The sequence below is a fragment of the Erpetoichthys calabaricus genome, chromosome 7, assembly GCF_900747795.2.
Source record: "Erpetoichthys calabaricus chromosome 7, fErpCal1.3, whole genome shotgun sequence".
Taxonomy (NCBI): Eukaryota; Metazoa; Chordata; class Cladistia; order Polypteriformes; family Polypteridae; genus Erpetoichthys; species Erpetoichthys calabaricus.
Window position 1 is genome coordinate 142,954,334 of NC_041400.2, and position 12,907 is coordinate 142,967,240.

The 12,907-nt window shown below is 36.7% G+C and overlaps 1 protein-coding gene across 6 annotated transcripts in view; it reads left to right on the forward strand.

Moving 5' to 3' along the window:
- Positions 1 to 12,481, forward strand: part of srek1 (splicing regulatory glutamine/lysine-rich protein 1) — a 69,243-nt gene extending 56,762 nt beyond the window's left edge. For all 6 annotated transcript variants that reach the window (XM_028805484.2, XM_028805489.2, XM_028805486.2 and 3 more), the window contains 2 exons: positions 4,303 to 4,417; positions 10,564 to 12,481. In XM_028805484.2, coding sequence (XP_028661317.1) covers positions 4,303 to 4,417; positions 10,564 to 10,701 — 253 coding nt within the window. In that variant the 3' untranslated portion in view covers positions 10,702 to 12,481. The remainder of the gene's footprint in view (positions 1 to 4,302; positions 4,418 to 10,563) is intronic.
- The last annotated feature ends 426 nt before the right edge of the window (positions 12,482 to 12,907 follow it).

Consider the following 12,907-nt stretch of genomic DNA (forward strand, 5'->3'; position numbering starts at 1 on the left):
CATATCCTTTACAACTCTTACATACTTCTCTGCCACTCCCGACTTCCTCATATAATACCACAACTCCTCTTGAGGCACCCTGTCATATGCTTTCTCCAGGTCCACAAAGACGCAGTGCAACTCCTTCTGGCCTTCTCTAAACTTCTCCATCAACACCCTAGAGAAAACATATTGCAGCTCACTAATCATCACCTCACTTCTTAACCTAGTTTCCACTATTCTTTCTCATAACTTCATGCTGTGGTTCATCAATTTTATACCCCTGTAGTTACTACAGTCCTGCATATCCCTGTTATTCTTAAATATCGGCACCAGTACACTTCTTCTCCACTCCTCAGGCATCATGTCACTTTCTAAGATTCCATTAAACAATCTGGTTAAAAACTCCACTGCCATCTCTCCTAAGCACCTCCATGCTTCCACAGGTATGTCATCTGGACAAACAGCTTTTCCATTCTTCATCCTCTTCATAGCTGTCCTTACTTCCTCCTTGCTAATCCGTTGCACTTCCTGATTCACTATCTCCACATTATCCAACCTCTTCTCTCTCTTGTTCACTTCATTCATCAGCCTCTCAAAGTACTCTTTCCATCTGCTGAACACACTCTCCTCACTTGTGAGTATGTTTTCATCTTTATCCTTTATTACCCTAACCTGCTGCACATCTTTCCCAGCTCGGTCTCTCTGTCTAGTCAATCGGTACAGGTCCTTTTCTCCTTCCTTAGTGTCCAACCTCTCATACAACTCATCATACAACTTTTCTTTAGCCTTCACAACCTCTGTCTTCACCTTGTGCCTTATCTCCTTGTGCTTTTGTCTACTTTCCGCATCTCTCTGACTATCCCACTTCTTCTTTGCCATCCTCTTCCTCTGTATACTCCCCTGTACTTCCCCATTCCATCACCAGGTTTCCTTTTCCTCCTTCCTCTATCCAGATGTCACGCCAAGCACCCTTCTTGCTGTCAACCTTACTACATCTGCTGTAGTTTCCCAACAGTCTTCACTACCACCCAGTGTCTGTCTCACCTTCTCCCTAAACTCAGCCTTGCAGGCTTCCTTTTTCAGCTTCCACCATTTGATCCTTGGCTCTGCCCTCACTCTTTTCCTCCTCTTCTTCTTCTCCAACGTCATCCTACAGACCTCCATCCTATGCTGCTTAACTACATTTTCCCCTGCCACCACATTGCAGTCTTGAATCTTATTCAGATTGACCCTTCTGCATAGGATGTAATCTACCTGTGTGCATTTTCCTCTACTCTTGTACGTAGCCCTAGGTTCCTCCCTCTTCTTAAAATACGTATTCACGACAGCCATGTCCATACTTTCGGCAAAGCCCACTATCCTCTGGCCTTCTTCATTCCTCTCCTTGACACAATACCTACCCATCACCTCCTTGTCTCCACTGTTCCCTTCACCAACATGTCCATTGAAATCCGCTCCAATCACCACTTTCTGTCCCTTGGGTACACTGTTCATCACATCATCCAACTCACTCCAAAAATCTTCTTTCTCATCCATTGCACACCCAACTTGCGGGGCATATGCACTAACAACATTCATAATCACACCTCCAATTTCCATCTTCATAATCATTACTCTGTCTGACACTCTCTTCACCTTCAAAACACTCTTGACATACTGTTCCTTCAGAATAACACCTACCCCATTTCTCTTCCTATCCACACCATGATAGAACAATTTGAATCCATCTCCGATCCACCTGGCCTTACTCCCCTTCCATTTAGTCTCTTGCATGCACAATATATCAACCTTCCTTCTCTCCATCATATCTGCTAACTCTCTCCCCTTACCAGTCATACTGCCAACATTCAAAGTTCCTACCCTCAGTTCCACTCTCTTTATCTTCTTCCTCTCCTCCTGCCTCCGGACACTTCTCCCCCCTCTTCTCCTTCTTCTTCGGCCAACAGTAGCCCAATTTCCACCAGCACCCTGGTGGCCGTCGTTGTTAACCCGGGGCTCGACTGATCCGGTATGGAAATTTGTATTGTTGTCCGCATATTGATTTGGCCCTTCCTGACGTAACCCTCCCCATTTATCCGGACTTGGGACCAGCACGAAGAAACACACTGGCTTGTGCACCCCCTGTGGCTCGGTTACTGTAACACACACTGATGATCCTTATGTTAAGCATGGCAATGTTACAACAGAGAGTTTGCTGCTCCATTGCTGAAGTTTATTTCAGGCTTGACCAGATTTGATACGTTACTCTTGTTGAAATAAACCCAGAGTTGGTTGACGCACATAAAATAAATCGTGCTGATGATCTCCCAAGCATAGCCTGGGAGCGTAACAATCCAATTAAAAGCTGTGACAAATTATGGCATTCAAACTATGTTAGGATTTTGTTGTCCGACCATTTGCTGTTGGTGCAGGGTGTAGTATAGATATGTTTAGCATGATAATGTGACAGAAGCGTACTCTGCGACAACATAACACCTGCGTTGAGATATCACTACTAATAACCTGATTAAAACTAAATGTCTGCATGGAAATTTGTCGCTAAAATTGATTACAATTTAAACATCTACTTAATATATCACTGAGAATATACTGCCAACAAGTAAGCAATATCCAGTAGAAGTAAAGCTTAAATCTTTTCTTCTTGGCCTTATAAAGAGAACATTTTTCTCCAATCTAAATACTAACCAAAGCTGAAGCATGGAGGTGGCTTTCTGAGCTTGACAAATCTTTTGTGACTCTGATTTTCAAAATATTTAGGTATCTTTTCCAAAGGTACAAAGGTTTGAGCACGTTTTCCTTGAAGTCTGGAGAAAGCTTCCTCCCCCTCATTGTCAGTGGGGCATATGTGATTGACGGCCGGTTATGGCCATTGAAATCCACACAATGACTCATTGACATGTGATGAGGTTTGGTATTCGCTCTTAGTTCTAGAAGAAAAAACTGACTGATTGCTAAAATGATCAATGAAATCCACAGATTCCAACTCTAGCGACAAGGAGTATTTATTTACACACGTGCACAAATCAATGCTCTTCTCTGAACTAATTTTATGAATATTTAATAAACTTAACTGGCAACTGCATGCTTGCATGTACATTGTGCACAAAGACTAGTGTGGTGAAAGTTAAAATAACAAAAACTAGTTTTGTGTATGTTTTTATTTTCTTGGGTTCATTTATAGTTTTTCACATATTTTTTCTTTTAGTTTTAGTTAACTGTTTTTTTTGTTAATGACATGCTTCATATTAGTTTTTGTTACCGGGAATAACACTGCCTCTCAGTATACAGGTTTTTCTCCACAGATACGAATGATGCATCTGTTTGTTTAATTGGTGATTATTTATTGTCTGTCAGACTGAGGAGATCGTTCCTCCCCCACACTATGCGATTCTTCAGTTCCACCTGGGGGGCAGGGGTGGGGGCTTTGGGGGCAAACGTTAACATACAAAGATATTGTCTGTCTGTATACCTGCATTGTTATCACTCTTTAATTTAATATTGTCTTTATCAGTATGCTGCTGCTGGAGTATGTGAATTTCCCCTTGGGATTAATAAAGTGTGTGTCTGTCTGTCTGTCATGCATGAGTGTCCACTGATGAACTCATTCACTTGTCCAATTTTAGTTCCTACCTTGGGCCAGATTTTACAGCACTCTGTCTTAGTGCAGTCCTCAGCTGGAATAAGGTGCAGAGAAAAGGATGAGTGTATAGGTAGATATTAATTTATATAGCACTAACCAAATTAGTTTTTGCTAAGATGGTGTTAAACTTTATTCTATGTAGTCGCTTCTTTTCAAGAGGAATCTTCAAGTTTTACAACTAAACACATTAACGAGTTCTTGTTATTAATTTAATACATTTGACTCCCATCACAGATAGTGTTACTTGCTATACTATCATGGAATATTTTAGAACAGTATTATAAAAGCTTTTTAGGTAATTAGCTCTGTTGCATCTAAGTACTAAGGTAATTCATGTAGTGATGCAATAATATAAAACTTTACCAATATTTGCTTTTCATCAATCGTTTTTCATTTAAAAATAATCTTAATTTTGACTGCATGTCATAAGGTTCTAAACAAGTGTAAAGGATGTCACGTACAAGAAAGCGTAGCATCTTGTTGGTATTAAATGTTGCTGAACAGAAAATGAATGCATGAATTAATGTTAAAAGTTGGATGTGACAGTTTTAGATCACCTGTAAATGCATAGAAATTTCCTATTCAATAGTGGGTGATCCATGTGACTCATGGAAAAAAATTAATATTTAACAGAGTGTTCTGTAGAGCAAATCTTTTTTTTTTTTTTTTTTTTATTATAGAAATAAGAAGGATAAGAAAAAGGAAAAGGTTAGGGAACGTAGCAGGGAGAGGTCAACCTCTAAGAAGACCACTAAAGAAACTGAGAAAGTAGAGAAATCTGGACATACCATGAAGGTGAGAATAACTGAACAAAATTATTATTTAGGTAATGCTTGTACCTGTTGGAAAGTAACTTGTTCTTGTAATGTTGACCTTTACAGTCATGTCTTAATTGATTATAATATTTGATAACATTATTGTTTTTATACATTTTTGAAGTTTTGTCAGTTAGTGAGCCTTCATTGAATGCAGTCAATCAGAATGGTCTTTGATGAATTTTTTTACCAAACATTTTGTAACCTGTCCTTTTAAAAAATGTATATTTTAAACAAGGATATTTTTGTTTGAATTTTTGTGTTATCAGTTTATATATCAAACAGCATGTTTTATATCTCTATATAACTAACCTAATTTTGTTACATGATGGTCATAACTGGTATACCAATAGTTAATGTTATTTCTTTAAACAGCTATATACCTTGGCTTATCCAGGAAGTATATTTGAAATACAAGTAGTTCAGTTTCTATCAGTTGATGCATCTAACTGGATCTCTTTATCCAATTCTGCAAGAGTCATTCATTTGTTTAATGTTGTGTGCCAGGTTTATCAATGAGTCCTGCAACATTATCACATTTTTTTTTTGCATGACCTTACTTGCTGCAGTGACAGCTGGACTAGCGATGCTCTCAGCCTAGTACAAAAAGCCTTACACAATTGCTATTAAGTACACAGTTTGTGCATGATCAGATTTTATCTTTTATTTAGTTATGATTTCCCGCTAACCATGCCTCACTGTGCTAAGAGGAAAAAAAATTCTGTTTTATTTTAGCATGTGTGGTGCTAAATATCTCTCAAACAAATTTTAAGCATATAAATCCATACTGCAGAAAATCAGCTTAATTCACCCTTTCCCTATATGTCGCTGCGTTTTATTTTTCCAAATTGATCTTTCACTTAAAGATGCTGTTTACTTTTTCTCTTGACTTTTTTGTTTGTTGTTGACCATGAGCCACATTTAACTCTTATTTACTGAGTGCATATATAAGGATTCAAGAGAGAGCAAAGGAAAGAAAACCAGTCTCTATTATAACGAATGTAGCGCTGCTGTCTAGAATCTGGCAGAATCAAACTGTTAAAGTAATAAGATGCTGCTGAAGCACTGCATAGAGTTGTGGGATATAACAGCATATACCTTTGTAGAAGTGTCACACTAAATGTCTCCTAGAATTTTTCCACACCACCACTTTGAGAACCACTGATCTAACAGACCTTTACATACATTGGCCCCATTTGTCTCTGAATTTTTGCCTTTTAGGATTTTTTTTTTTTAATTAAACGAGGCGACATCATTTAATTTGAATAGAGCATGAATATGAACAGTGAATTCTAAATTGGATATCTTTCTGTATTCATTTTAAAGTTTTACATTAGAAGTTAAAGTGCATGTGTTTGTGTGGTTCTCCACCACTGTTATTTAAAATTTTGTAATAATGATACATTTTTATTCTATCCGCAGTGTTCTGTTGAGTAACAGTATTGAGACAAAATACATTTTTCTATAAAGTAATTGGTTGCCAGTTCATTGTGCACAATAACCGCATCAAGTTTACATCATACTGGCATCACCATTATCTTTGTGTTTTTTAGTACTTTGTCCGTTATTGTTTCTGTTGTTTTCTGTTGCAACATAATACCAGAAGTACATACTGATTTTTAGTAAGATAAGTTGAAGCACTGTTGGATTCAATGTCAGATTGATTTGCCTTTTTACCCTGATCAGTACTTCGGCTCTGTCAGATATAAATGTTGGGTTATTTTTGTCTGCCATTTTGGCGAGTCACCAGTGCCAAACATGACACAGCAATCATTGGTTATTGATAAACATGGGTTCCAGAATGTCCAAGCCAAGTTACTACCTCAGTCATATTTAACAGGAAAACTAAAATGCTTTGCTTCATTTACAGTGCATACATGTATACATTCATCAGTACTTTTACATCCCAATTTTAATATACCGTATAAAGATTTATCTTTGTGTTTTCTGGCTTGTAATTCATTGTCCTAGTTGCAGTCTCCAGTTTTATATCATTGTGTGAATACAAGTCAAAGGAGTTATGCTTAAGTTTTATAATCCAGTATTGAGGCCTCATCTGGAGTACTGTGTACAGTTTTAGGTCATCATAGTACAAAAAAAGACAATTAAACACTAGAGAAAGCCAAGAAAAAAATACCAAACTGATTCCAGTACTGTGTAGTATGAGCTATGAGGAGAGAGTGAGAGACCTGAAGCTTTTCAGTTTAAGCAAACCAAGATTTGGAGGTGACACGACTGAAGCTTTTAAAACAGTGAATTTATATTGTTTTGTGTAGCACATTTTCATTCACAGGATGCAGCACAAAGAAGACCCTCAACAAGAACACAGGAACATAGATAGGAACTTGTTAAGGGTACATTTTGCACAGTCAGTAATTTTTTTTCTTCCCACAGTGGGCCACAGACATGATATACAAATTACCAAATGGTGTGCTATAGAGTAGGAGTTTCTGAAATTTCAAAACTTAACCAGATGTTATTTTGAAAAGATTTTACAAATAGGATTGGCGAGCTTTATTGGGTTGAATGGCCTGTTCTTGTCAAAATTCATGATTTACAAATGTATCTTTGTGTGCAGTATACAATGCTATACAGTGCTTACAGTCTTTAAAAGTCATCAAATATTGTTGGATATTAATTGATACTTAAATTAATATTCCACCTAAAAAGTATTTTTTTATCTCTTCTTCACGTTGTGGTGTTTGTGGAGATGTCAAAAGAAGAGTTGTTAATATGTTTTCATGGAGAATTGAAATCATAAAGTTTGTTACAGTGTGCTTCAACAAAGCTGGGGAGGTACAGTACTGAGCAGTTACTGCACAAAACACATTCCATTTGTGTTGGAATATTGTTAAATTAATACTTCAGAATAGTGCACTAACAATATTGAACTTTTGAATAGAAGACAAGACTCTAGACCACTGAATGATGGGAACTTCATAAATATCCCTTATCCATCCATCCATCCATCCATTATCCAACCGGCTGAATCCGAACACAGGGTCACGGGGGGTCTGCCGGAGCCAATCCCAGTCAACACAGGGCACAAGGCAGGAACCAATCCTGGGCAGGGTGCCAACCCACCGCAGGAAACACACAAACACCAAGCACACACCATCCTAGGTTTTAAAGGATTTTTTTAAGCAGTGTCTTGATTGCATAATATAGCTTCTTTAAGTAATATGTCAGCAGTCTTCAAAGGGAGAGAAAACATTTTGTATACAGTTGCTCTATCTCATTATTTTTGACTTGCTTACAGTGTTCTTTAGAGTTCATTTTCTTTCAGATTCATCCTGTGACCAATGGTTCTTAAAATGATGGAGCTTTTTATGTAGAAAATGCAGCACTGATTTAAGAGACCATTGGCTAATTCGGATAAATCCTAGTTGAAAAAATGTTTCCATCACATGCAAAAAGTCAGAGCTACCAGAGCACAGTTTTGTCAAACGTATTTCTTCCATATGTGAGTTTACAATACAAAAAATTTGATATGTGTAAGTACCATTTGTAACTGAATTACATTTGAAAACTTTTATTGCGTCTGAATGCTTTTGTAGGGTGTTGTATGTTACATTTAAACAGAACTTTATTTGTCCCTAGGATGAAATTTGGCTTTTTACAAAAGCTCAATCAAAAAATATAATTACAGTATATTATGATGAACATTACTGCCCTCACAAAGTATACAATACTGACTAAATGACAAAAAAAAACTTGTGTAGTTATATCGTGTGTATGCCTGTACTTAGAGTATTATAAGTACAGTGGAACCTTGGATTGCGAGCATAATTCGTTCTGGAAATGTGCTTGTAATCCAAAGCTCTCGTATATCAAAGCGAATTTCCCCATAAGAAATAATGGAAACTCAGATGATTCGTTCCACAACCCAAAACTATTCATATAAAAATGATCAATACAAAATATAAAATAAAAATACATAAAACAAATTAACCTGCACTTTACCTTTGAAAAGAATCATGGCTGGCGTAAGTGAGTTTCTAAACTCTTTTGGGATTTCACCCAACGGGAAGACGCGGAAGAGCGTCCTGAAGCAAGTGCAGGCTCCCAGTGCTGTAGCAGGTCGCCGTAAAAGCAAATCCGAAAAGATTGCGGACATGCTATAAACAACTGCCGTTGATGGGTGTTATAAGGAAAAATATAAATGCAGGGCACAGTATTACTTGGCCGCTAACCTGGCCCTGACCTTGCCTGACTGCTGTGTCTGTGTATAGGAGACTAGCAGATCCCGCTACAATAAATAACAGTGCTATTCCTGTTTCAAGCTGAATAAAGCTGGTGTTGCTAAAGTACTGAGACTCAGCTGCATGTTTTGGTGTGCAAGACAGAGACTCACATGTTACAACACACACACACACACAGTCACAATGCTATACTAAACAGTATACACTCGTATGGATGTTGACTATATAAGTGATGCATGCCGACTGAGCCTGAGAACGGGACACGATTACCCACAATCTCGCAGCGAGAGAGAGAACCACCACCAGCTCAATTGTGATCATGTGACGCTCGGTAGACAAAGTGTATACGTACTACTCGTATTGCAAGACCTCGCTCGTTTATCAAGTCAAAATTTATTAAGAATTTAAGCTCATCTTGCAAAACACTCGCAAACCAAGTTACTTGCAATCCAAGGTTCCACTGTATGTGTGTGAAGGTTTTTATTCATATATGTATTTTTTAGTCTGTATATATGTTGAATACTTCAAGTGACCGTTATAAACTCAGTATGTGTGCATTAAACAATTATATAGAGTACTTGGCCTTTTTGGAGACACTGGATTCTCTACTGGGATGTTTCAGCAATTGCATGGGAAATGGTGGTGATACTTGGAGGTGTGTGATGGGGAGGAACAGCCTGCCTAATCCAAGTCTGAGCTGTGAGCTGTTATTTGATTTCTGTGCTATTCATCCAATGTCCATAATGAAAAGTCACGTTTGGAGACAAAGTTGCTTATTATTGTAACTGGTAATGGAGTATTTTGTGTCCAAGGTCAGTGGTCAGCTTTTATATGAGGCCATATGTTCTAGGCACTGTGCTAAAGTGAGGTGCTGAACTGTCAACTGATCACCACTTGATGGTGAATCTCTTAGTTTGTCAATATTCTCTTTACATATAGTACTCATTTTTATTTATTTTTTTAAAGCATTTAAATTGTGTAACTGGAGAGCAGTTTGTGCAGTGTGGTATGGTAGATTAATATTTAAAATACTAGCCGTTGTGAAGAGGGGGGCTGAATGCACCCCAAGGAGACATGGTTGCTCCTCCGAAATCCCTCTTAAATGGTGATACAATGGGAAACAAATAAAAGTTATTTTTTTATCCTCCTCTTTACTCGATCAGCTGCTGGCTTGCTGCTGCTTCTGTGCTGCGTGATCTGCATTTCGTGCGGTGCTTCAAACGTTTTAAACCCTGTACAGCAGCTGTCCTTTTGTCTCACTGCCTTCTTTCTCTCTTGGCCCTCAGACATCCTCAAACACTATTCAATCTCTTTTCGCTGTTCCGTTATTTCACCGAGTAATGTTTTCCCTTTGTTTGTGCTAATGCAATCTTTTCTCTCATTCTTTTTTGAGACTTTCGAATTGTCCTACTTCCATTATCTCTAACCTGTTCTGCATGTGTATCATGGAACTTGCTTCCAAAGGATGTAAGTATGATGTGACTTGACCGTCTCGCGGGACGTGAAAGTGTCTCTCTTCAAAAGATCACGTCTCATTGTAGGAAAAAAGTCTCGTCTCATCCCAAGATTTTTTGTTATAATAGAGAGATTTTTTAAAAAAAGCTAAGGTAATAAAAAATGCAGGTGTATGCCTTGTAAAGAATGTGGATTGTGAACAAGAATCTTTCTCATGCTTCCCCCAGGGACAGCAGCTTGTGGTTTGGCAGACAGCACAAAGATGAATAGTTCCTCGATGAGTTCCTTTCACATCTTAGCTTTGTAACCACCTACATTTGTATACTTGTCCAAACTGAAAAATGCCTCAATCAAGATATCGATGTGTTGTTACACTTGGTACATCAATGTAGAGAAATCATTAACTGTTTAAACATATGCATAATATTTGTTGCATGTTGCCTTTAACGACTTGTTTTTTTTATTTCAGGTTGATAAAGAAAAGTCTTTTGACAGTGAAAAGGACTATACAAAAAGCAAAAGTGGAGACTCCATTAAAGTCCAACAGAATGGCAGCTACACTAATCATGAAGATGGCCTTTCACAAAAAAATGAAGTGTCAGAGTGATAACAGAAATATGGACTGCAGCAGAAGTGCTGCTTGTTAATAGTGTTCATTGTTAAATAGATGTTTTCATTTTTTTGTGTCGATTATTTTATACGGAGAATACTCCCAAGAAAAAACATCAGAAGGAATGGAATGTTAAAATATAAATTTTACATGAGAGACACTTGCAATAAGCTGGTTACCTTTAATTTCTAACACATTTTCTAGTGTTAGTTGTTACTAATTTATATTCTGCTCTTTTTCAGTAATCCCAAAACCTTTTTGCTAATCCGTGTGTGACAGAACGTTAATATTAAAAAGCATAGACAGCAGTCGGGTATAATGCTCATGAGGATGTATTTATTGGAGCTCGGCTGACTTTGAAGGATTTTATTTACATGATTTTACTGTTCATTTTCATGTGTTTTTTTTTCCCCCATCTCGGGTCCACATAAAGAATTTGTTTTTGGCCCACAGTTAAATTTTAAACTAATCTAATTTAGTTAAATAACCTGACTTAAAATTGCTAGTACAAATAAAGATTAGCTAAAACAGCAATTGTCATAGTTACAAGTTCAAAACTTGGTTTGTAAAATGAAGATAGTATGTCTGTCTGTCACTTAATGTTTGGGGTAAATTATTTATTTTTACTTTTATTAGGACTGAAAGCAAACTTGAATGATGTCCTTGAAAATTCACGGTTTATGTAAATACTATATACAAGTTGTCAAACTTGTGAATAAAATTGCTCAATGCTCAGACCATGTTAACTTTGAATAGACGAGTTATAAGATAAGCATAAAGAATTCTCTACAGTGAAATTCAAAGGAAATTTTTGACAATGTACCCAGATGTTTAGTCTGTGTAGGTTTATTTTTTATCACAAATTGCAGACTAGCAAACAGAGGTGCTAAGTATTTTTAACAGCAAATTTTTAATACTTCATGATGGTATTTGATCTATATTGGCTGTGGTAGGACTTTTTATAAACATGGTAAAATACTGGTCTACAGTATGATAATTGTGTAGAGAGATGGAAAACATAACTTTTGCAGAATTCTGACTTTGTAGTTCACTGCAGGTCAAGCCAGTGTGCTGGCCATATATCTTTTATTACTCATTCATTTAAAGGCTAAATCTGTGTCTTTGTGTTGGGGGAAATATAATAATTTTAGTTTACCCAAAAATATAATGCACAAGTTTTTTGATAAGTGTTTATTTTTTGACAGTTCAAGGAAAAATATATACTAAATGATCACTGTGAGAGAAGTTTAACCTCCATTTTTCTGAAAAGTTATTGTGTATAGTTGAGATGCTCAAGTATCCTTATCTAAAATGTGTCTTGTGTACATTGCCACACTTTAATGTGTACCAAAAAGTTGCGAGTAATCCAAAATCCCTTTATCCTTTGCAATATTTTCCTAAAGTTTTATTGGTATTTTTATATATTTGACTCGTATATATATATATATATATATAAAAAATATCAAAATGTGTGTGTGTGTGTGTATATATATGTATGTATGTGTGTATATATTTATATATATATATATGTGTGTACACACACATACCTGCAGCTGCCTGTTTTGTTAAATAGTATTATTGATACACAATTGTATATAACCTTTGAAATTAAATGTATATTGTAGATGTCATATGAAAAGTGTAGCAAAAATGTGTATTTAAAAAAAGGAAAAGAGCAACATTAGATTTGCATTTTCCTAGTTTCCCATTTTATGTGATAACTTGGTGGTGTTAACTTTCTTCAATACATGTTACCTTTGTTTGTAACTTCAATATATATATTGGTTGTCTTTTTTTTTTTTTTGTACAATGCATTTCAGAGTCTTTATTTCTTGACAGGTGTACATTAAAATGTACTGTTAATGCTTCTGTTTTATTTATCTCAGTTTGAATGTACAGCATGATTTTACTTCAGGTGTGCCTATTGGCTCAGGACAGAGCAGAGTGCTTATTTCTTCAGAGAGTTTTTGTGTGTGTGTGTGGTGGGGGGGGGGGGCCTGGTCAGTGTTTCTTTGTTTACTTCGTGCTGTCCTTTCATTTTGCCAGCTTTATTGTCGCAATGTTCTTCTTTACTTAGTGATGGTAGTGTTGACTAAATTTCTAACGTGTGTCTCCTATGACTTAAACACACTGCATGATATGTATGACTTTGTATGACTGTATTAACTGAGGTCTGTGCTGTAGAGAATTGGATACGTACAGT